The 26,800-nt window shown below is 39.3% G+C and overlaps 1 protein-coding gene across 8 annotated transcripts in view; it reads right to left on the reverse strand.

Moving 5' to 3' along the window:
- Positions 1–26,800, reverse strand: part of diaph2 (diaphanous-related formin 2) — a 378,860-nt gene that overhangs the window by 66,080 nt on the left and 285,980 nt on the right. For all 8 annotated transcript variants that reach the window (XM_085428909.1, XM_085428893.1, XM_085428885.1 and 5 more), the window contains 2 exons: positions 8,077–8,241; positions 976–1,111 (listed from right to left, as the gene is read on the reverse strand). In XM_085428909.1, the coding sequence (XP_085285035.1) occupies positions 976–1,111; positions 8,077–8,241 (301 nt within the window). The remainder of the gene's footprint in view (positions 1–975; positions 1,112–8,076; positions 8,242–26,800) is intronic.

The following is a 26,800-nucleotide window of genomic DNA, read 5'->3' on the forward strand; positions in this document are numbered from 1 at the left end:
GATTATTAAAAGTGAGGCTTTCAGAGAGGTCACTGCTTAGGAAAAAGAAAATGCAGCATGCATCAATTATCTTGGAGAGTTTGTGGCATACTGAGAACTGTCTTGTCACATTTCCCAATATGGCTGAGCTACAGAGAGGTCTCTGCCTGGTGCTGACATTTAGAAGTTGGTAAATTGTGAAAATCCCAGTCAATTTGTGCAAGAAAAGAAGAAAAAAATGAAGAAGAAAAGAACACACTGACTGCTCACAAAGCCCCTCCAGGCTTGAAATATCTTCTCAGTGTCATTGGCATAACTACACACAGGCACCCAGCTCTGTCACTATTATTTTTCATGTGTGAACAACTGTGACTTTCATTGATCAATACACGGCTTACTGGCATTGCTTGAGGACACAGTCTAATTCTAGCTATTTGCAACATTAAATGTAACATGCCGCCTGAAAACAGCCCATTGCTTCGACAAGACCAATGGATAAATGGGCCAATGGACTAATAAAATGACCACAATCATATTGGACGTGCCTTCTGGAGAACAAGCTTTTGCCTTTTCTATATGTCGTGCACAGCTTTCAATCTTTACATGCCCACAAATATTTCCTTGCAAGTTCTTTCGTATCCCGACGGAAGCTGGTAACAAAACTGAACGATATACACTATGTAAAATATGTATAACATTATACATGTGTGTCCTTTATGAAAAAATATGTCTTTCTACATACATGGACGAAACTTGACGTAACGTGTAAACATAACCTCTGTTTTGTTTGGAAACGTTGTGCTAGGTATCAAAGTAAATATAGAATTCCTTCATAGCTAAGAAAGATAAGTTCTGCTCCTCCTACACACTATCCTCTTCCTTCAGTTCAAATCTATGTGAAGCAGATTTCCACGAAATCCCCTTCCATCCTCCTGTTCTCGTCCTCCGAGTTCTCCTATCTCCGGCTCGGTGGCGGCATGGGGAGAAGTGGCATACCTTTGTTCATGTCAATCAGCTGCTTCTTCTTCTGCTGGCGCTCCTGCTTCTCACGCTCTGCCTTCTCCTTCGCCAGCTTGGCTCTCTTGATCTTCTCCTCCATCTCCCTTTTCTTGTGGTTCTCCTTCACTGCTTCCTGATGAGACACACGCACAGAGACACAAACACAGATAAAATCAGAATTTGGCTCCTGCCACAGCCACTTTTTTAAGCATATTCACTACTGTATAGTGTTCAGAAGCAGCAGCATGTCATTAGGAAATTCTACTCAGAGGAAAGTTTGATAGTTACAGATAAACTGCTGGGAAAACAAAACAAAAACAAAACAGCATATCATGCTTTATGTGTGGGGCCACAAACATTCAACTGCAAGACTTACAAAGTTTTCTTATCACAAGCTCATTTGTTATGAAAAAGACATCAATATGGTTGTATGGACATGCCGCAACATTAAAAAGTGTAGCAGAAATGTGATGGTCTCTGAGGAGGGAAAAAGATATAATCTTTGGCCTACTTCATGGCCAGCTGAAATGTCAGGAGGCAGAGAAAGAGAGATAATCAACAGTACGTATTCAGCCTTTACAAATGTGTCAGCTTGTTCTTGTGCCAACAGAGAATAAGATGCAACCAAGTGACCTTTGAAGAAAAAGTTGTCTCATTTCAGGTCTGTGGTGCAGCCCTGCACAGGACCCATTGTAGGTGGGTGTGCACGTGGGAACGGTTATGCTGTATCTATACATATACATGCATATGTGCCTATGGTGAAAGCCATTTTTGCCCTCCTGCTTATTGTGGTGTTCCCCTCATGCATGTGTGTGTGCATCCGTAAGTGAAGGCATGGCCCTGTCTGTGCACTGATATAATAAGTGGCGACAGTAGGCCCCCCATCTAATGCCCCTGTGGTCCTGATGTGTGTGTCGTGTTGGCAGCTAAGACAGGGGGATTATGGGGATTGTGGGAAAGGAACAAGGAAAAAGCAGCTCATCATGCCAGTCAATAGCAGAGCCTTTCTCCATGTCCAAGGACACAAGCCCTCATTGTCACTGTCTCCTTGTTAGATGACAAGGGCAATGAGACAGAGCAAGAGAGAGATAGAGGGAAAAAGAGGGGTAAAGGGGTGTTGTAATAATGAAGTCGTAATAGAATAAAAGAAAGTAATTTAAAAAAATAGGGGAGAGTGTTAGTATTAACTGCATTTTGAAAATGGACCAAGTTAAATTATCTTTCTGTGGCTGAAAAAGATTTGTAAACACTCACATTTCAACCAATATTTTATCATCATCGCATTCAAGCTGTGCAAATGAAACAGATACACAAACTAGTCCGAACACTATGTTGCTATTTGGAGTTAGTAAAGCAGTGCATGGGTATATATTGAGTAAAACACTTAAGTTTTTGCTCAAATAAGAGATTATTTGAGTTCAAAATGTTTGTCACCGTCCGCTGACAAGATTCATTTTGGGGATACTGTCACTGTAATGCTCGACACTTACAGCATTAGTTGCTGTAAATTATGCAGATTGCATAAAAAATCCTGTCGGCAAAACTTATTTTAAACAAACAACTAATTCTGACTGTAAACATGATTATGCAACATAATCATGTTGCTCTAATCAAACAGCACGACTAATTACCATAGCACCAAATATGTGTTCACTCATAGTGTTCGCTCTACCATTCTCTTTGGCCACCCCAATTTTGCCACTGGCAGCGACTGATTGTATCAAGTCTCATTTTCTTGGCAGCTCTGTATCGTAGGAAGACACAGAAGGGGAAACCATCATCATCATGAGATCTGCTTAACAAAAACACACCTCATACAGACAACCTGATTTAAACCCATATAACACGTAAGGCAAGAATTCGGGTTCCTCTTGAAATGCTTAGATATTGTTTATAAATTCTGAGACTAAGTTATGAAAGCACATGCGTTGCAGTTGGTCTCCAAAGCACTTTCGACCGCTCAAGATCAAAGTACAAGTAACAATGTAATTTGAAGTAACCATGAAAATGTTTATTTTTGGCCATGGCATTGGTCTCTAGGTGATGCTCGTTACTATAATTAGTCGCACAAGAGGTTAATTATTTATTACATTTTTTAAAAATTTAAATAAAAAAAAGACATCGTTCTGTTACTTAATGAGCTAAACAATATATAAGATTCATTAACCTCTGTGTTACTGATGCGTGTTACACTACAACACTGTATACAAAACGAGTAATGACTTTTCTATCTTACTATATCCATAACCTGAATGTTACCTTGTTGCAAGTCCCCAGTCTGTTAATGCTTTATTTTTTGTTTGTTTTTCTTTAACCTTGATTTTTTAATGCCCCTGATACCACAGAAATTAGTCCTGGGGCTCACACTCCAATCATTTATATACACAAAGGCCACTCCATACGGCACACCTGTTCAACCGCTTGTTAACCCAAATATCTAATTAACCAATCCCGTGGCAGCATTTCGGTGCATTTAGGCATGTAGACATGGTCAAGACAATCTGCTTAATTTCAAAGTGAGAATCTCAATCTGGAAGAAAGATTATTTTGAAAAAGTGACTTTGAATGTGGCAAGGCTCTTGGTACAAGACAGGCTGGGCTGACTATTTCAGAAACTGATGATCTTCTGGGATTTTCTTACACAACCCCCTCTAGGCCGTACAGAGAGTAGTACAGAAAAGAGAAAATATCCAGTGAGCAGCAGTTTTTTCAGTAAAAATGTCTTGTTGATGCCAGAGGTCAGAGGAGAATGGCCCAAACTGCTTCTAGGTGAGAGGAAGGCAACAGTAACACAAATAAGCACACATTATCACAAAGGCATGCAGACGATCATCTCTGAATGAAGAGCATAGTGAACCTTGAAGCAGATGGGCTACAACAGACCAAGTCCACACTTGGTTCCAGATCTCAAACCAACAGACCATATTTGAGATGTGTTGGAACAGCTGAGTCACATAATGCTGTTTGTTTACAGCACCTTTAGTAATCTATGCCACAAAAAATGATGGCAGTTCAGGTACTCGCAAGGTGTAACTAATGAAGTGGCCTGTGATTGTAGTGGGTCTTCGAAATACCTGATCCAAGGTGGCTGCAAAGTGCCAGCGCAAATTACATTGATGGATTATATTACCTGACCACCTGTGACACACAGTAAATCTAAGTGCAAATCTAATTTTAGTCAAGGTGTGGCAAATTTCTCATTTAATTGAGCAGAGACTTTTCAAATTCAAATGTTGCAACACATAAAGCAAAAACAGCAGCCGGTTTACTGAGTTTGCTGGTGGGCAAATGATATTTCTATTGAGCACGGGAGGTTTTTGTTCACAAATGAAATGGAAATGCTCTTCGAGAAAATACATTTAGCTTAAAAACTGGCCTTTGAATATCCACCGCAACGACTGTTATCTTTTATAGCGACAATTTAACCCCACAACCCTTAAATAAAGCTGTAAAACCCTGCATTTATGGGCCCTGGCTGTGCTCTGTATGGATGTTTAAACCGAGAGACAAAACAAAATGTGGTTTTGTAAAATAGCATCTTCAAGTATGATTGACAACATCACCACTGAAGCAGCACACTGCAGCACCGAGGCTCACAGAAGCCACGAGATGAGAGTGCGTGTCACACTCAGTGTGTTTGCGATGGAGATTGTAGGTACTCTTCTCTCTATACTTGGCTTGAAACTGAATGCTGTGGAACATCCACGTCCAACCCACCAACGAGGCCACGCAGACTTTTCCCTTTCCAGGTCCGTTCTTTCAATAATTCATGAAATGTGTTTGCTGTTCTTCCTTGACCCTTTACAACACAATACATCTCCCACAGCATGGTTCCCCTCCCATGCATACAGGTTTGCCAGTCCAATGAGGGAGCAATAAGTATTTCCAACTGCTCAGTCGCACCAGTGATCTCACACAGAGAGTGTCACTGCTATATCTCATTTGAATTTTACAAACACTACAACGCCTGGGCTTTAAGCAGCAAATGTGTTTATTAGCCATCTGTTACACTGTGTGCCAGGATGTTGGGGAAATGTCTTCAAGAAGTTATAGGTTACAGATTGTGAGACTTCTGCTCTGCAGTATACATGTATTCCCATATTGATAGGTGACCTCTAAAATCTGGTGCAAAGAATTTAATGACTGTGCACCACTAGAAGCATCCTGAGGAAATGTGACAGTGATTCAGCAAGAAGGTAGAGCTCAGTCTTTGCCAGAGCGTCATCTTTAGCATCATCAGCTTGATTATGATCATTTCTCATATTGTGAAGGAATTAGGGAGCTTTAGAAATATCATGCGGGCTAAGAAGTGGACGGATCCACCCCCACACACAGAAACCATCATTCTAATCTCTTAGATGCTCTATCTTGCTACTTTGTGAACCCAGTTTGGGTCTTTTGGTCTTATTAGAAAGTCACTCAATTAACAAGGAAGACTGTTAGTTCATCCCAGCCCATCTGCTGTGCTTTGATAACTCATTAATGAAAAAATCCTCATCCCCATGCTCCTGGTCAGGATTACGTATAAAGACCCTGCGATTGCATTTCACTCATACTCAATTTCAGAATATGGCAGCAGCATTAAATTAACAAATTGTTGGACTCTTGGAATACTGAGTCCATGTACTGAAATCAAATAAGAATTCATTGGCCACAGGAAAAAAGAGAGAATGGGACAGGAGCGAGGGAGAAAAAGAGAATGAAACAGAAGGGAAATCGAGTTAATGGATTCTCTTATCAGTTACATTCAGTTCTGTGAGGACTGTCTGTCAATGCGTTTACTCAAATGCCTCATGTCGGTCGGGTGCATTAAGCCCTAGCTTTTTAGCAAAAGCAATTTAGGGTGACTGTATTGCAATGGAATTCTTTAATACTGCAGATGCTTTGTGATGTGAATGCATTGCACAAGGCAATGCAACACAGACGGAAGAAAGTCAAACAATGCAATGTCTCAATATTGAAATAAGAGTGTGAGACACACCAGGCATATTAAGAAGTTAAATTTACTTGAATTCCAATTTGCCAGTTGGAACAAATCAGCAGCGGCTGATGCAGGTCAACCTTTTCAAAGATAAATAACATGATGCAGGTATCTCCCTAAAATTGCTTCACTGACAAGAAAAGCTAAGAAGAAGCTTTCGCTGTGCTGAAAAGAAGCTAGTGCAGTTGTTTTCACAGGGTAAGAGAAATAAAAGTATAAACAAGCATTGATTTCTTGTGCTCTGTGAGCAGATGAGATTAGCATTCCTGTCAGCAGAGCTGAAAAGCCGAAAATCTGAAAAATATGGTGATTAAAGGATTGTTGTTATATGAATATATTAACTATATATTCACAAAACTATATCCCAGTCATTTCCCTCCCCTTAACCATAGAAGGAAAGTTTAAATCAGTAGTAAAATATTCATCTGCAGCTATTTGCTTGAGAGAATAATTTATTTTCTTGGGTGGATGCTTCTTTTAGAGACATGCAACTCTGGAATCCTCAAGGGAGCGTTATGTTGTATGGTTGTGCACTTTGATCAGCGGGAATGAAAAGCTGGTTTCAAATGGGGATCAGAGAAAAGAGAGGAAAGGATTCAGACAAGGGGACCTTGCCATTCACATTAATAGATGGTGAAGACTGAGGGTGTGCCGTCTGGACACGGTGTCATCATCCTGACACCAGGAGCTTTCGGGGCATTGCTGGTAGGGATGACTAGACTGTTCAAGGTGGAAAACCACAGACGCTTGAATGAATGTTTAACAGACTACTTAACAGAGGATGTTTATCTTATCATTAATATTACCTCTTACACACTAATCTCCCTTGCCCTTTATTCACTGCTGTAAGTAGCAGAGGCTGTTTTTTTATTTCCCTTAATCCAATTTAAAATGCTACTTCACATTTAGTGAACCTCAAACCTTTCTCATCGCATTTCTCAGATATCGTATATGATATATATACTTTTTATTGCAGACAAAACATACTTTATAATCAGTGGAAAGATATATTTTTATTGTATTTACATATATGTGAAAGAATAAATATGTAAATGACACTGTTTACCAGGTTATGAAGCTTGCCGACGCCTCTTTTATTAGTAGTCTTGCTTTGATTGACCCGTTTTATTTTTTCTTTGTAACTTAGGACGCTTTCTTCCAGTTCTCAAGTCAAGGACGTTTGACATGAAGAGAAAGTTTACATTTATCTGCTCTTTTTCCTAAAAATCGACATGTTAAATGTTAAATATTGGGTGTTAAAAAAAACAATCGGCCTCATTTCTGAAATTGAGGTTCAGAACAAAGACAGGTAAATCAAACATGGCGTGACAGTAATTCTCCTGTTTATTAACATGTTGTTCACCAAAACCCAAACATCTTGAATAAACATTAAAGAAATATTCAGAAAAGTGACTCAGAAACATCAGAAAATCTTGACAGATTATCAGATGACGGATATTATTTCACCATCGTTGTTCACGTAATGATCTACGTTTCATAATTTCTTTTTTGGCTTTGAAGATGTACCAAGTCTGCCAAAATAACCGAGGTAAGACCATAGTGATGTCTTTGGAGTTGTTGCGATTGAAAACATGAGGAAAAATTATAAGCAGAAGAAGTTTGAGTTATGGACTAACAGTGTAGAGTTTGAAAGCTGTAAGCATTTACCTGACAGGAAGGGTTGAGAAGCTGTTGAGGTGCATTATGGAAAATTTGCTTTCAGAGCTGGTCCATTACTAATGACTACCTCAGCCTCTTCTGCTTAGATTTTGATATTTCTCTTTTGTATATCCTTCCAAAGTCCTTCAAACTAATGGAAGTGCGATACGACATAATCGGCGTCCCCTTTTTCTATTCAAGTGCATCCATGAAAGTACAGCAGTGTAATTTTCGCACAAGTTTTCACCACCTGTCAGGACCCTGGAAGTTTGATGAAAATGTGTGCATGTGTAATACACAACCTCTGTTCTCAATTCACTGACACCCAGTGTGTGCAAGTAAGCGTGTGCAAAAGTATGCGCACGTGTGGGTGGGGGCTTCTGTTAGTCAACGTATGTGCCTACTTTGAAGGAACGTGTTTGTGTTCGTGTGCAAAAAATCAGAAAGTTTGCACTTACCATGAAGAGCATGCGGAAGTTGGCCAGTTCTCCGAAGAATTCTTCCACACTGACCGAGTGGGGGTCAAAGGCAAAATAACTGCCTATATTTTCATACAGCTTCTGCATGTTCTTGTGCATGGTGGACAATTTTTCATACTGCTCCCTGGAACTCTTGCTGAAGCCGTGAGAAGCAGAGAGTCAAGGAAAAAAGGAGAAAGACATGTCTCAAACATACACAAAGCATATTCAAAAATAATTTCCAATATAATCTCACATCTCACAAGCGTGTTGATCTCTAGGAAAAATGATCACTTTCACAAGCTTTATAGCATTCAAAAAGCCCACCTATGCCAAGGTCAGCAAAACAAAATACTAGATAAAGAAGGGTCAGAGACAATCTAATGTGGCATTACAATAACCTCTCCATCTCACTTTGGAGTCAATGGCATGGTGAGCTAATAGCTGCAGCCCTGGAGTAATGGAAAGGTGTTTTGTAGTCAGCAGCATGACACAGATGGTTGCTGGAAAAGCTGATTGCAGTCATTGTTCTATTGTTTCTCACAACAACAGTGGGGTCAGGTTGTTTTGAACCTCACAGCTCACGTCGCACTGTGTAATTTACTGAACAGGCGGAGCACTTTTCTCCTGGTGAATGACTATTGACAGCCAGCATCAGTTAAGCATTATCGCAGCAGCCATTGACCTCTCATAGAGACTGCACTTGGACACTCGGAGACTCACGTAGTCCAGGTGAGATGAGGACGACACAAAATACACATATCTACCAACATTTACAGACATGCAAGTACATGTATGGAGAAAAAAACACTATAGAAACTCGAGTAGTACTAGTTTCAGTACACAGGCGGTGGTGTCTGACACCTGCTGTGCCTTCAATCAGTTCCATCTTCTTTCTTAAGAGGCTATTTTTGTATCTGTCACATCTGCAGTGGCACGAAGCTAAATGGCTTGAGGTGTGCCTTTTTGTTCTTGCAATTGCAGGAACTCCTAGCATTATGTCAAGGCAAAGAGGTAAGCGTGGAAACTGCTCTGTTGTTGGCTGCACTGAGCAGCACAAATCACTACATCAGTCCCCAGCCTCAGGCGACAGAAGAGCTGAGTAGAAAAAGTTTCTTTTTGATGGCGAGGTCCCAGCTACAGTTAGCAAAAACCTGTACTCATGTTACAGTGTAGCCACACTGTATTTGAACATGCTAGCAGCCTACATCATTACAATACAAGGGTGGCTATAAAACCTTTCCTGAAAAAGGTTTTAATACCAAATTTCTGTGTTTTTATTGAATTTTTATTGGAGTTTTATATGAATTACATTTCATCAACCCACTTAAACGACTAGAGAATGAAATGAGAGAATTGGCATAGACATATCTGCACTTGATTTTAGAGACACTCCCATGCTGAAGGCCATTTTCCCCTGTGCTGCATGTAGCTGTTACAGCTATATTCCACTCAGGTATTCAGAAGTTGGTAAAGTTGGCAAGCTACAAAAGGATAGTGAATCTTAAACTCTCTCTACCATGCCCCCAGAAGCCGTCAAAGGGTCAACCACAAATCCAAAAACATTTTTTTAGCAGTAAAGTAGGATACAAGTTGAATTCTAGTAAAATAGTTGTGTATATGACAGACCTGTCTGGTTTGATTTGGACCTTCGAAGCCATTGCTCGCAAACACACAGCAGAAATGACACAGTCCAGGTTCATAGCAAGCTCCTCCTTTTCTTTCCTCTTCCTTGTCTTTATTCCTGTTTGTGATTTACCCCCTTGTTTCTCCCAGACTGCTTTTATATCGTCTTTTATACACCTCCCCTTCATTCGACATGTGTGTGAAAACCTGAAGGTCTGATAGATAAATGTAAACGTAAAACCTTGCCAAAGTAATATATCTATTCAGTGTAGGAGCTGCATTTGTTTCATAAAGTCTAAACACTATCCTCCCTTCTCTTCTCTAAAAGGTCCAGTCTACCAAGTGGTGGCACTTCATCCAAAAACACCAATATAGTCACTGTTTATTGCCAGACTGGGATATATTAACAACCTCCAATTCTAACAATTATAAAATAATAATTGTGAAAATGTACAAATGTGAAATATTTATATTACTATTTATGAAGTGCAAACAAGAATGAGACTCGTTCCAAATCAATGTGTCAGTTTTGGTGCAAAAAGCATCACGACACCTTATCATTCGACAGCGGCACAGATATGCTTATTAACTTACTTTGCATACAATATTGATTCCACAGTATTGACGACTGAGTGCACAGTCCCTTTGGTTCTGAAAATGTTCAGGTCACAACTGTTGCCTCATTGCAGAATGGCAGTTAAGCATTGAGACAGTGGTTATGTTTAGTGCTTGTTGTGGCTTGTGGCTCTCTGCATTTCCTTTTCTCTACTTTTCTCCCCTCTCTCTGTTTTCACTCACTCAAATACTCATGTATGCACATGCACTGTGGTAGATGTGGCCCACTGGGGACTGGACTGAGGCTGGCTGGGGTTTTGCTCCTTGTATTTCCACATCAAAGACATGTCATATTGATGGAGCCTGATGCACACTATCCTGCAGCAACACAACCGGTATGGTAGAGCCTTCATCCAACACGCATACAGAAACGGAATGAACAGACTCTCTCTCTCACACACACACACACACACACACACACACACACACACACACACACACACACACACACACACTACACAGTCGCAATGCCATTCTTTGAATGTCTTTCTGTCAGGATGTCTGTTACTATTTTCTTTCCCTTACTTTCTCACAGTCATTGCAGCCTTTATTCTCTCTCCTCTGTAAAGATAAATTTTTTCTTGATCCGTCTCCTTTACTTTCTTCCTGTCCACCACTGTCTCAATCAAACACATTCCCTTTATAATTCTCTTTTTACATTTCCCCATCATATTCTCTCCATTAAATTCCCTTGAAGCAGAGCAGGGAGCAGAGGGAATGGGTCTCAAGGTAAAGCAGCATGCAGCCTTTGGTTGCCCTGACCCTGTTCGTCAGTCTTTGCTCTCCTCTTCTAGTTGTCCTCAAAGGGCCACTGCCTGCGCTTCCTGAAGACTAAACCTCATCAACACAGAACAGGACAACTGCGCCTGCTTGAGGGCTCAATGTTACAAATGTGGAATTTATGTAGTTTGACAGATTCGATTTTTTTCTTAAATTGCCACTCTATAGTGGTACATCTTGTCAGTTTTGAACTTTTTTACAAGTCTTTATTTCATGTGGTTAAACACTAAAAACTAAGTGAAGCTGATATATTTGAAAGATAAACATATTTAGTCTAAACGGAGCTTGCAAAATAGCAGCTGGTCGCAAACCCCTGGCTTACGTAGCAACACAAGTTTCTGACTATCATAACTGATGGTGCTGGTTTACACGACGTAAGATACGAAGTGTGGTGTCAGTGCAAAGCATTGCTTTACTGTAGGTTTTAAATTCTCTTTCTCTTTGCCAAAACCCAACCTGCCCTTGTACAATTTCAAAATTCTGTCTTTGTCCTAGTACAGTGTCCTCATTACTGTGTTTAATCAGTGCATGGCATGCCAAAAAGGCCACATTTAACATCAGTAAGCTGTGATTAAGTCCGCTTGTTTTCATCACCATAACGTAACATCAAAATCATATCCAAGTCAGACTTACCCTAGATGTTAAAAAGGCTTTTTGGAGCCAAACTCAATTCAATGTCATGATAAATCCCAAAGAAATAGACAAATCCATTTGTGGGCAAAAACAAAGTTAAGACAGCTTTTACAATGGCCACCTATGAGGATGGCAATAAATTACCTGCTTTGTTTACCTGTGTGCATGAGAGAATTATTAAAGTGCTGCATAAAACCCTACAGTGGGGCCCCAAAAAGCCTCCTTAATAAATCTCTTGTAACCTAGTTCCATTAATGTTTATTTAATGCTTTTGCTTGCTGGCCCTTCCATCCAAGGCCCCACGCTAAGCCTGCTTTTCTCCAAACCCCACTATCCCTGCTCCCTTTATCCCCACACCTACTGCCAACAGCCCCTGTGGGCCAAATTACACCAAGGCTGCCCACTGACTGGACATAACCCATCATGTTGAGAGCGAGAACGGGATGAGAAAGGGATGAAGGAATTGAGAGCAGAGGCAGGGCAGACAGAGAGAGTGAGAGAGAGAAGGTTGTTCCTTAATAAATTAATGAATGAGTAAACTATTTGTAACTGTTGCTGCTTAGACATTCAAAAATCTGCATTTCTGCTTGCATCACTTCTCTCATCTGCATATAAAAACTGAAGAAGTGGGATAAACTTAAATGCTTTAATACTGTGGGGGGGTTAGGAGGGCGAGCAGGCGGAAGCTGCCAAAATTTCAAGGAGGCACGTGCCTTCATATTGAAGGATACAGTGTGGAAAATCTCACAACTAGATCTCAGTATTATACAATTGAAGTTGTTTTCTTACTCTCCCAATTAAAGCAGATAATCCTAGCTATGATGGCCTTCTCTCTCTACTGCTTTCAAATTTGCCTAGTCCTTCACCCTTGGTGTAATACATGTGGTCGGTCTCTAGCCAGAGTTTTAAGTTTATGTCAATGTATTTTGTTGGACAACTTATTTACTCACTAATCAATGTAAATGTATGATTACAATATTCTTTTTTTCAATTAAATGACATCAAAAAACGGTTTCATTAAAAAGAAATGCAAGAAAACAGTGAGAATTCCTCTCCTCAAGTTCTATTGACAAATCGGGTTTAGTAGACATTGGTTGCATGCAAGTAAACAATCTATGTAGAAGGCAAAGGAGAAATTGTATTTGCAATTATACATAACACGATTTTTCCATCCCAAGAGCTCTCGCAACAATAAAAAAGCAAATAAAAATAAAAATAATCAAAAACAAAACATACCTTCTACAATCACTTGATAAATGAATACAGACTGCTAAAAACATGACAAAACTTAATCAGTAGTTAAATATATGTATTACAGAGTAATACTGAACACTTTCTATGTATGTATGTATTCAAATAAAATTTGAATTTGAATTTGAATTTAAAAAAATATGAATGTTTTAGGTGCCTTAAACCTCAGCTCGTATTTGTCTGATATGTGAGCCTATTTGTCGTACTTAAAAATGCAAGAATTCAAGACAGGCTCATTTTACAATGTGGGAATAATTAAATCTGTACCAAACTGAATGCCTTAGTGAAACAATACTCACTGAAAGCTGCTGGATTTTGTCCAAAGTAATCAAAACAACACCTTGGATGAAAATCAACAGTGTGCCACTGAGAAATGCAGTCCTGTCCTATCCATCTTTGTCGTTGCACACTAAATTGTATTTCTTTTTTCTGCAATTTCTCTTGGATGTTGAAAGGTGCCAATAATGTCGTGATTAATGCTATCAATTACATTTTCTAATATTAGAGCAATCCTAACACATTTCTTCTGTAGGTCTAGGTTGTCTCTATGGGATCTATTGCGTGACTCCTTGTCTGTTTGTGACACAGGCTGTGTGCTTGGTGTCGCTGTTATGACGCAGAAAGAATTTGGGAATCATCTTGCACCTTCCTGACTGCAGTGCACATCAACAGTGCCTGAAACATCTGCATAGTACTAGGGATGTGGTGTATATTTAATACTTGTGATGAATGTATTTTCCACACAACAGAGGCTCAGTGAATTATATTACCACTTTGACACTGGGGTCACGACCTTTACTCTCTCTATACTCCTCTCCATCATCTCACCTACAGCCCCTGCCTCCTCTATCTCTGGAAATTAAAAGACAGATTTAATGTCAATTTTACTGTCAATTTATTCTGCCTGTCTGTGTCTGAAATATTTATACGTGCAGAGAGGAAGGTTGCTTCTACTTAAGCATTCAAAGCTCTTCAGTACAGCACCCAGCTGGTGTTATAACAACTCAATGAGGGGGAGACTAGTGGGTGTAATGACTACATCTGATAAAGGAAAAGAGACTATATGAATTAGAAATGAGGGGATTAGGTCCATGGGAATGACCTGTTGAATCATGGATAGGCTATTAAAAAAGCTGTCAGAGCACAGGAAAAAATAATTTGGCAAAAATAATTTGATGTCCACTATCACGGTGCTGGTGAGTAAATCCGAAGACAACACACACCCACACTTACACAAAACACACAATTTTATCTTTGATAACCATTCCTGGTTGTCGTCATCCTTTCATCCTTATCCAAAATAATCTCATGCCACATCGATGCCCGGGGCCTGCGCCTCTCTGTGTAATTTTCACAGAGCGGAAACATGACAATGCAAATCCACTGTGTTTACAACGTTTATACTTGTCAAATTCTAAAAGGTCAAGTCTCTTGCTTCCCCTGATCTAATCGTTAAACATCAATCCCGTCCTAACATTACAATAACTGGTGAGTCGCCCCTCGAAGAAGAAAGTATGTGCAACGCAGCTATTACATTTCATTTAATAGACAAAGCTTGCTTGTAAACATTATTACATAGTTCAACAACCACAAAAAATGCAACTCGACCAATTTTAAAGAGTGCAGAATGCTGGTACACGGAGTTTGTAATTTGGGAAGCTAATGATACCCAGTGTTGCACATTTATTGATTTGTTCTTCAGTGAATCCAACTATCACATTTTTCCTTCAGCATAAAAAGACCGTGGAATGTAGAAGGAAATGAGTGTGATTGTTTGGTCTCATAATTATAGGAACTCTCCTTCTAACGCTTAATCACGTTTAGATGTATTCACTGTGCACCTTTGAATATTGGAGTAAAATGTATTATTATACATATATAGATATTGACGCAACAGTTAGCTCACCTTAGTCCTAGTTAGTACATCATACTACAAACAAACCATGTTCCTCACCTTCTACTTGGCAGGAAAATCGTCTTTTCTTGCTTTATGATCAATTTAAAAGACGCGTCTGGCTTTGTTACTGTGGGAGTAAACAGATGCTTATTTCTGTAGGGCACACGGTATTGACTGTGTATAACCTGCCTTTGTAGTTCTAGCTGACAGTGACAGTGATGAATCACAATTGTTGGACTGTAATATTTGTTTATTGAGCAGGATCTCGCTCTGTCTTTTCGTTTTAATGCGCTTTATCAATTTCTAATTATCATTTCACCAACTGATAACACTGTCATAACCATGCTGTCGTTCTGCTATTCATATAAGTTAGGAAGCTGTGCAAAATATAAACACAGACACTATCATTTGTAAGTGAATAGCAAACAAATTAAAACTAATTAATTGGCAAAAGGTCAACATCACAAACATGACCACTGACTTTGTGTCATTATTAGGGATATCAGCCACGCTGTACAACTGAATCTGTCCTTAGCAGCCAGCTGCAGCCACTCCAAAACATGCAGCATTTGCTAATATTCAATTAGCAAAGCAAGTTTTCAAGCTGCTTTACTTGTTAGTTTCTAAACTTGGCTTAAAGCAAATTATTACAATCGGTCCAAGATTTAAATTGTTGGCATTGTTGTGGTGCTCGCTTTATATTTTATCTACAAGCTACCAATAGCTTCAGCTCTGAAACGAGCAATTTGACCTAGATTTGCTCACAGCTTCTCCAGATTCTATCTTCTTTATGTAATCACCATGCATAAAGTAGAAAGCGGGACCTCTTAGGTGTGCTTCCAGACTGCCGCAGTGTGTTTAAAATGTCAATGGAATCTCCTGCCTTCATGCTGGACGGCTTCAACCTTTTATGTAGCACCACGAAGCAAACAAGAACTGTTGCTAAATTTCTTGATGTTATGCAAATGATATTGATATAATGTAAATAACTCAACGATAAACTCAAGTGCTGTCTGTTTTAATAGGCGAATGAGAGCAGGGGTCATCTGTTTGATGTGCAGTGTATTATTTTCTGTACTGTACAATTCACAACAATGACTGCACAGACTGATTTATTCAGATCAATTGGAAGTGTGAGTGAAAAGGGGAGAAAACCAAGATCTAACAAGGTCTACGAGTGTAGCTTTCACACAGCTTTCATTAAAAAGTTCAAATGTAATAAAAATTGAACGCTAAATGGTTTTCCTTAGTTTTTTTCCGTAATATAACAAGCTTTTTGTTTTATCAAAGGTAAGGGTGCTAGAGGCAATATCTCTTATTTGATGATAATGATGGCTTTCAAAAGCCAGAATGTCTCTATGAGAACAACTAGTTAACAACTGGCCAAGGTTTTAATTTGTTTGTACAAAAAGAAAAAAAGGCAGAGGGAGAGAGACTGTATATTGATTAGATTCCTTCAGTCAGCCCAGCGGCCCAGCAGCGAGCGTGACAAGAGTACAGCTCCATTCAATAGCCTTATCATTACCACAGCACAAACCCATTCAGCAGGTCATCCTGTTTGGCCTCCGGTTTGGTGTGCGCACGAGTGTGAAGGCATGTGTGCGCGCACGTGCGTGTGTGAGTGTGTGTGTGCGTTTGAAAAAATAAAACAAGTTTCGATTCTTTAAGCCAATGAATCCCATTTTAAGAGTACTTATCGGACATTTCTTTGTCCAGAGCATTTTCAACCTAATGAAGTGTCCTAGGAGCAGAGGGGTAAGTGAAAACGAGATATTACTAACTCAAGAAGATTGTACAGCACAAGTAAAGTTTGTGCTATGTTGCTGACCATCATATGGCTTCTAAACTTCAGGTTTTGTAAGAACTTTGGCGACAAAAATATAACAATAAAACCAAAAAAAAATAAATAAATCAGTGTCCTATAACTGTGTGATTGTGCTCTGTGAATGACGTGCTGTAAATTGCACTCAAAGAACAATGAGACATTCAAAGAGTCAGTGCTGAAGCATTTGAAAAATGAGGCTCCTTTAAATACAAAAGGACAACCCCGTCCTTTATTAGATTAGAGTCAGACATGAGTGGCACAAGTAGCTGTCAAAGACGTGGGGCTGGAGAAGAGGAGACTGGGGAGAAACGGATAATGGAGCCGTCTCCATTGGCAACACAGAAGCACAGAGACTATTTTTAGCAAATTAATTTAAGGCTCTAAATAATTAACTGATAATTATCTGGCAATCAAGAGTAAGATAAAATGATCTCCCCAAGAGTTTTTTTGTCATGTGGCTCAGCGGGCAGACAGAGGAGCTTTGTGCGACTCGCCAGTGAAAAAGCTGCTGGGTGTCACAGTGCAGAAAGAGGAGGAAAAGATAATTGACAGGGGGGAATACAGTAAGATGTGCTCGCTAGAAGGCAAGCAAATTTGCCAATATAGTGCCTAACGAGTGACAGAAAACTGGCACTTAAATTGCATTTGTGTGTGGAATAATGGATGTGTGCAGCAGCTGTTACACATGTAAATATAAATACCATGATTAAATTGACACGCGCGTTCTCGAGACGTCGCTGTGCTTTAATAACAAGTATGAGTAGTTCTCATAAATCTTTATGAATGTTCAACAAGTTATGAAGATTTTAGACGTTACTGAGCTAAAACGGAGAGCAGCGAATGAAAGTTCAGTAGTTTAGTTAGAAGTTCAGGGGAGTGGTAGTGGATGCTGTGTGTACAAGTTAGGTTATCTCTGCACCTGACCCTGACAAGATTCCCCTCTGAAGACAGAGGAAAAAGAAAGGGGGTGGGGGGGCACTGACAAGCAGTTGATGAACTGCCTCTGGCTATGTGTGTGTCCTCCAACCTGTACAAAAAAGTACTTTCATTGCCAGTATTTTCTTTCCCTTCCTGTCCTAATCTCTTTGGTCCTCTCATATTTCACTCTTTAGCCCGTTACTTCTTCTGGCCTCCCACTATTGAACCGTTTTCAAAATGAAAATTGCAATGGGTTATATTTTCATAGGACAGGCTGTCAAACAAAGTGTGCAAATCTGACAATCCATCTTTGTCTTGGTAAAATCTTGGACACTTTTTTAACTCACTTGCTTTCAGCGTGCGTATCGAATTGCAAAAACATACAGAGTGGTGTTGTGATGAGAAGAGGTAAACGAATGGAACTGAGCACCGCCTATCTGACAGCAGAATCAAGTAAATACATACTGTAATAGCTGCACCGCTGTAAGGAAGGATGTGTAGGCATATGTTTGCACACTGCACCCTTTTTAAAGTTTTGGGATTAAAGAAAGAGCACAATTAGATTGCCGGTGTGATGTGCTTTGGTGAGAGCTAAAGTTGACAGGCCTACCTAGCCTCCCCACTACGCAACCTTTTATAAAATCAATGCCACCACTAAACACAACTGTCCCCTGTGGAGCCGGGCCCTGTTACAGCCTCCTCCCCCTTCTAGTGTGGGGAGGAAAACACAGACAAACAGATAAATTAGAGCCTCCCCAGCTGCACTCCTCCCATCCTCAAGCCTGTCTACTATTGTGAAATGCCAACAGTTACTATCAGTAATATTTAAAAAAAAAAAAAAACTTTTGAAACAAAAATCCCTGCATTGTTTTTTGAACCAATTATATTTCTTATCTGTGAAAATCACTGGCTTGATTGGTTGCCAATGTGTGGTTTTGGAGCCTCTATACACATCCAGCAGGATCTTAACATGGCTGGACCTCAGAAGAAAATATTTGCTCGCATTATCTCTGTGGAGATACATGAATTATCTCTGTAGTAAATGCTGCAAGAAGTTTGTATTATCACAAGTTGAACAAAAAGGAAGAAAGCAGCAGGGAAAGAACGAAAGCATGTTATAAACAGGCATTAGCAACATTGTCTCTTTTTCTTGTTGCACATCAATAAAGAGACTCTTCTTCAAGCACATATTTAATGGTGTACCAGCACAGGGCCATTGCAAACAGCTTACTGTGATAGTACTGTTGGGAAAAAGCCCGAACTACTCACTGGCAAATGTATCATGCATTCCTTGCTTTAGTGTATTGACACGAAGATCAATATGTTCATCTTTTTTCATAAAACGCTTGTCAAATTACAGTTACAGGTATATAGGTTGGCTGTGTTACCTTCTACAATTGCTCCGTAGCACTGTCACTGCAGTCATTTGGCAGTGTGTTGCTCTAATTTGCATCAGATTACATGCCCACAGAGGTAAATTCTCTTTAATGGGTAGCATCATCCTCTGCAGGTGGCGGGGAAGAAAACGTGAGTTGGGGACACAAAAAATGATCTGCCTCCTCAAATGCTCACTTGTCAAAGGCTGATTGCTGCTCTGATGACATCCATTTGTGCTCCAAGATATTTTCAACTGCTCAGTCTCCGTCTATTAACATTAGCTGAGGCACTTCAATGTGTGCAGATTAACCCAGTTATTTTGTATTTTGCTATTTTAATTACCTTCTGAAAATCTTAAAGAGTTGACAAGCCACAACACTATTCCTAAAATGATGCAGTTCATCCCACATGCTACATCTGTATTCTAATTGTCACTTACAGTAATGCGTGTGCTTGTGTTACAAAACAGGTGATTTAACTAGACTAGGTGCTGCTCGCCTTTTATCAGTGTGGGCCGGGGTGGGCTGTGGGTTGATGGCGGTATTGAGCAAGAGAACAATCTATATCAGTCATTAAAATGCAAATGTGTTTACCAAGTCTAGCTTTGATGCTGCACTAATAACAAGCAGTGTGGAACGATCATGAATCAAACTTGTGTAGCGACCTATTGAACGCACACCGACGCCATGTAATGAAACAAGAGCTGGAATAAGAACAGTTTTGACAGTCAATACAAAATCCTGTCATTATCTGAGAATGTGAAACGGAGAATTAAGCAGCACAAGATGACGCTGGCACAATTCCAAAAGTGCATTTCAAAGGAAACCTAGATTCTATGCCCTAAATGAAAAACCACTGCAAGTGAGACAGATACGCTCCCTGAAAATAAACATGGATTGAAGCACAGCACCTGTTTATGCATTGTAATCCAATACAGCTGCATAGACTTTGCAGGTAGCAACACACAGGGATTTCCTGCTTATTGATAAGGCAAAGTGACCTCTAAAAATTTGCACGTGATGCTTCATCACAGTTTGCATATAGACAAACAGTATACAACTGTGAGTTTGTTATATAAAGAGTCATTTCTGCATCTCAGATTTTTGGACTTGGTATTTCTTAGAGGCCTGATTGGGATGAGGGTGGGCGAGCAAGAGGGGATAAAGAAATATATTAGAAGTTGGCTTCTTGGGGGGTCCTATGTATAGCTGAGATCCATTGCTCTAATTATAACAGCAACCCAGTTTTCAAACAATACATTATGGTTTATATTAAAACAATATGATAAAAAAAAAAACATGGAGCAAAAAAAAATAAAATAAAAGTTACTAAATAAAAATACTTCAGGAACACCTGGCAGAATCTTTCACAAATAATTAGATTAATTAGTAACGAGATAAAATTGCCTAGGGAGGCTAAGTATTTCAGAAGTAAAGAAAAAAAATGATGAAAAAACTTCTTGGACCACACAACAAACTGTATTTTTGTCAGATCGCACCATTGAAAATGCTCCGAAAGGCAGCGGAAGCACAAACGTGGAGAAAAACTCCAAATCAGTGACTCTGATTAGCAAAGTGAGAGGTAGCAGACAACAATTGGCTTTTTGTGTCACAGATGTCTAGCTGTCAATCTAACTGTCAATGTAGCCAATCTAAGCAGTGGTGCCCTAAATTTTGCCTTACTAAAATCTGAACACATGACTTCTAAAGAAATTAATCACTGTAAAGTCGGTGATCGGGCATATTGAGCAAGCCTCAAGAGGCCATTAGAGGAAATTGAGTTTTGGGGATTTTTGTGTTACATTAAAAAATTAAAATTAAAATAAATAAATAAAATGAGCCCTGGATGTTGACTTCTGGGTTTCACACTTTCTTTTCTTTGTTTGTTTTGGAAACAGGATTGTAGTCATCAGGGCACAAAAGCTATTCCCAGCTTATTAAATTACTTTTTTTAAAGCTCTTTTTGAAATGATATGATATGCATGTAGTTATAAAAATCATTTTAACTACTCCCAAAATAAAAACGGAAATAAACTTGAAGCTACATATAAGTACATGCATTTCTCCGTGCTGCATCAAAACTGTCAATGGAGAATTGTACTTAGTAGTTCGGCCCACCGGGCATTTGCCCTGTTGTGTGTGTGTGTGGATAATAGGAAACACTGAAATACATTTTTTGCACGCAGCAATGAATTTTGTTCACTCAAATCCAGCTTTTCTTCGCTCAAAATAAATTTCTCCTCAAAATGCAACACTTGCACCTGCAAATTTTTTTTGACTTGCGCTCAAATTGTTTTTACGTGCGCTCAGAATAGTGGCACAAAAATAACGCCATAGACAGCTCGCTGAAGAACTCGAGTTTCTTCTCCCCCCTCCATGCTGTCAGACACTTGAAAGTGACCCGTGCGTCTCAGCCAATCACAGCGGTACAGACACCCAGCCTTCCGTTTCCACTCTACTCTTTCATTCACATACATTATTCATACTATATTTTCTTCAGACATGTATGCATTCTCTTCTTACATACATATATTATTTGTGAGATTAAATGCATATTGAATGCATGTAAATGAGAGCAAAATGTAGGAACGCATAAATGAAAATGCATGTAGGTCAGAGTGAAAATTTGTAAATATGTACATTAAAATACATGTACAAGAGAGCACAATATTGCAATGTGCATGTTAAATATGTGTAAACATGAGAATAAAAATATCTAAATATAAAAATTAAAATCAAACTATGTGAGAATGAAAGTATATGTGTGTGAAAGAAGAATGTATGTGTGTGAGAGTGAAATAATTAATTTTGGCTTGTACGGCCCCTCATAACTTAGACTGTTGTTCACAACAAGACTTGTTCTGTTGTCTTTTGTAAGTTTCTTCCCACAGTGATAATAAGAGCTGAACTGCACATGCTCCCTACCAGGAAGAGGAGAGCTGGACACTCTTATCTGCGCTCCCTAACAAGAAGAGGGGCCGCGTCCTCCAGAATCAAACACACGCACATATACACATGCATACGCATCACTATTGTATTACTTTTGTGTATAAATAAAGAAGCAAGGCAGTGGCAGAGTGCGAGTCCTTGAGCCACACTCTCGGGTGCGAGCGCTCTGTGACTGCCCTTGCAAATAAATACTGCAGCGTGTGTGTTTCTACTCTCTGACTCTCAGCTGAAGAAGTGTCTTTTAGAATAAATCTCTTGACAAAAACACTGAAATGTATAAAGTGACTCGATTATAAATCGGCATTGTTATGGAGAAAAAAAACAGGTGGTGGGACAATACAATAATTCATCTGTAAAATTTCAATAAGTGCTGAATTAACCTTGTTGTAACCCTTCCTGTATTGACTAGTTATCTGTGCTCCAGTGAGAAACGCATCCAGACTGAAATAAATAAACTCCAGATAAGCACAGAACAGCAAAGGAAAGTCTCGTCCCTGCCTTTACACGGCACCAAGTAGAGAAACTGGTGTTTAGATGAAAAAACTGACATCAAAAGAACAAAAGGATCTAAAGCCATTACAAATACGCACACAAAAGGACGAAAAACTCAAGGATAGAACATTCAAATGTAATAATTGTGAGCAGGAAAGATTGTAAAAATAAATATACTTCCAATGCAATTACTGCCAAAAACATTAATGACAGTGTACTGTAGGATCGTTTGGAGACTGTAAATTCTAGTATGCTGGGCAAATACTACATACACAATCAATTCAAGTGTAATTCTGCAGCTCTGCAACGGTTTTAATGAGCAATTAATTCCTTTTTAGTTCTGAGGTATAACATATAATTGTTTGTATTCACATTTACGAAATGATGGCACAAATGTACCAAAAGAAAAAAAAAAGATAATAAAGGGGTGGGGTTGTAGAATTAGCCTGAAATTTTGCTTTTCCTTCTATTTGCAACAAGAATGAGAGAGTATAACATTGTTCATTTACAAAGAATTGACTCATTGCATCTTTTTCTTTTTTTGAAGGGTCCAAAAATCCACTATATGCCCTGGGAGTGTTCAGAAAATCTTCTCTGCTCAGCTCATCTTCTCATTTATACAATCACTCAGAATCATGAAAAGAGTTAGAAACCCTCTTAAATGCTTAGTCAATCTGAGCAGAATGGGTAGAGAGGCAAAAGGAGAGGCAAGCAAACGATGGCTGAGGGAGACAGGAAGAGTAACTGACAAGTAAGAGGAGGGACAAATCTTGTGCAAATCGTGTCATCTCTGTGAAAGCAGACAAAAAGTTAAAGATGGGCATTACTACAAATCTCCAATCTGCACACAGAAAAAGAAGTCTGACTTTCATTTGCCAGTGAGCCAACGCGCTCCCTCTTGTGATCTCTGAAGACGACAAAAGCGCTCAATGAACAGATTACACATCTACTGTCCTACAGTATGTAGCAAATCTCCAGCGCAGAATCGCTTCCTCACAGTACGTATCTGAAAAAAACACAACTTTATTTCATATAAAATCATGGCAATCAGTAGACTGTGAAATTAAAACTAATCTCAGAAAGGATTATTATCTCTGATCAGTCTGGCATCAGGGAGAATACTTGATACTGTTCTGTTTCAGATCAAATCTAATAAGCTTAAAGGTAAGTATAAGGCTTAGTATTCATTTGTGGATAGAAAAGCCCATTCGGTACAGAGTTCACTTGTAATATGATAAGGAGATATTGTTGGGGGATTAGGTTATCTCCCTAGAGATCTATTAGTGGATAAGTCCTACTGGCTGTCTTATGAATCATTACCTTACTGGTTACACATGCTCTCACCCTCTACTACCAACAGAATGACCATCTACGCATGCAGTCACATGCTACAGTTCGACTTAAACTCTTATAATTGCACTATAATTGTGCATTTAAAACACAACAATAGAAGCCCAACACAGAGTGCCAAAGTAGTGCACTGAAAGATCACAAAGCGTGCCACTGAGCTTCAGTCAAAAGACTAAAGAGCTGGGATTCAGCGGATTTGCAACCTGTGTCTACATCACAGCAGGGCACATTCACTGCACTGTGTCGGATGATGAACCAAAAAGGTAGGGAACAGATGCTACATCAGCTGTATACCATGGAATAATGGCCAAAGTGACAGTAAATAACACAGGAACTAATCTCCTTCATGGGAATGCAGTTTTAGCCTAACCAGCTCTATTAGAGTGCTTTAACGGTATTAGCACAATAACCAGAAGGAAAAGCCTGGAAATGGAGACACATTTAGCAATAATTACACAAAGAATGCCACAAAGTTTAAAGGCATTCCTAACACACTGGTACTATGTGTCCCCATTCCCAACTGTCGTATTTAGCGAGAAGGGGGAAAAGACAACAAACTGAACTGTGTTTCTGCACACAGCCTGGGGGTTAGATGGGTGAAATTCAATCCTCCTTTTTCCACCTGTTAGAAATCTATTATAGGCCAATAAGGATGCTGAGGGGAGAAGGTTTGAGATATTTCAGGTCAGCCTTGGAGGTTAATTGTCGAGTCGTCTGTCTGGTCAGCGAGGGGATCACTGTGTGAAACCAATCCTAAAAGCAGGGGATGAACAGTGAGTGTGGATGCCGTTCAGGAGATTAGAACCGTTGATGGAAGAAGCAGAGACTCAAAGAGAGAGAGTGAAGGGAAACATGAATGTACAGACCTCAAATCAAGTCTTTCACAAGGCTGCCATTGCAAAGTGGGTTGGAAATTCTCTTATGTGCTTAAGAGTGGTTATATGTAGCCAACAAAAACACCGTAGCCAGCTCTACTTAGATTTAAAGTGCAGGGTGCAGTTTAACCTTTCCTACAAGAAAAGATCTAGTTGATAAAAATGTTAAAATGTATAAAATCATCAATCACAAGAAGGCAGGGACACACGCACACACACTAACACACAAACACAAGACATCCTGCCCCATCCGTCCAAGTAATTAAAGCGGAGAGAGACTGATTAAACTCAAATTTAATCACATTCATGGAAATCTAAAGGAACTTCCATTAAACTAGTGCTACTCTTCTTTTAAGATTACTGTTTTAGAAAAACACACACACATGGAAATGAAATAGCAAGAAAATAACAGGCACCGAGGCTAGAAATGGGGAACTGTTTACTTTGTTTTGATGAAGGTCAAATTAAACCACCCAGTGTAGGCTATGGTGGGGTGATGATAAATATTTGGCTGTCTTTTCAGATGTAGTGAAAAGACATGGCCCTCCTGTGGGCATCGCTCCACATCTCTCGGGCCGCCTCCATGCCAGTCCCATTTCACAAGTTGTTCTACATCTGTGACACGAAAACACACAAACGCTTGCGCATATAAATGAACGCACAGAGGCACTTTCTCCCAGATACCCACACGTACAGAATGTCCCTCATCACCTTGCTCAGAGATGAATGAGTTCGCTGCTGTCCTCAATCATTTTAATCACTTCAATGGAAAATGTCTTATTCACAGCTATCATTTCACACTGCCTTCCAGCTATCTCATGTATACACATTTCAAGCTTGCCTTAAACACCACCCTACACACACACACACACACACACACTGACTGCCATTCTCTGATAGTTCTGTGTAACAGAGCACTGCAAAACCCCTCCTACAGTCTCTCTCTCTCACCAGTGATAACAAGATGCCTAATGACATTACTGGCTCTCTACAACTATCACTGATAAACCCTTAAATAGACATGCATATTCACACTCACACATACTACCGTGTGTAAAAGTTTTATGCAGCCAAATAAAATCAATACTTTAAATCAATATAGCACTCTCCTACACACACTTTCGCGTAGTTTTTCAAGGTGCTTAAAAGGTATGTTGTTCCAGTCCTTTTGGGAGGCTTGCCAATGTTCTTCTGTACATTTGGACTATCTCAGTTGCCTCTGCTCTTCCTCAGAATGACTTCATGGCATTAAGATCGGGACTCCATGACTCTGCAAAAGATATTATAGCCCTGTGTATGTTGGGACTGCCGCCTCGTCTTGTCAGTTAGGATAGCACTTTATAAATCTGGCTTTATGGATGGGGTTAGGGATTTAATAAAAGAGTGGAATTCATATGCTGTCCTTTATCCCAAAATCTTTCCAGACATTAGCCTATACAGATCTCTGAGATATGAGTTATGGAAAAGCTGCTAAATGTTTTTTGTTTCAGGAGGCCTTTATTGCGAGACAAGCTAGAAAAACACAATAATGGAGACACTTCATTGCTGCCCTAATTTTCAGCTGGTGCAACAGACATACCTGACCTGTAGTCACCTGGTAACCTTTGTTAGTTCAAATCATTTTAGTGTTACCACAATTCAAACAGGTCATGTAACACTACAAATATTACTGTGAGGCTTAAACTACGATTACTCTCAATGATCTGAAGCACAGAAGCACACATGCTTCATTCCTACCCATGGCAATTCAAACCATAGTAACTGTTTAATAAAAATTATGATTCCATGCTTAACATTATTTTTATGCCTTAAAAAGGGTCACTGTTATGTGTGAAAAACTAAAGTACAATACAGTTAATTAAATTTACATTTAAATTTAATTTAGATTTGTTCCTTGGATTTTGGGAAGTTGGATAAAAGAAGAACCCTGCTGTGGACCAACTAACACACAGTATATGATGAAAATTTAGTGCAATATTTAATATAATGCAAAATTATACTGTAGACTAATTTGTTGAAATGAATGTTGTAAAAAGGCTAAAAACCTGGGTGACACAGAAACCACTATAGCATAGTAGTATTGTGTTGTCAATACTTTTTTGTGAAAATCCAGCAACAATCCTAAATATAATTATAT

This window comes from Rhamphochromis longiceps, linkage group LG2 (assembly GCF_057381845.1).
Source record: "Rhamphochromis longiceps isolate RC_006_pf linkage group LG2, R_longiceps_female_GT1.1, whole genome shotgun sequence".
Lineage (NCBI taxonomy): Eukaryota > Metazoa > Chordata > Actinopteri > Cichliformes > Cichlidae > Rhamphochromis > Rhamphochromis longiceps.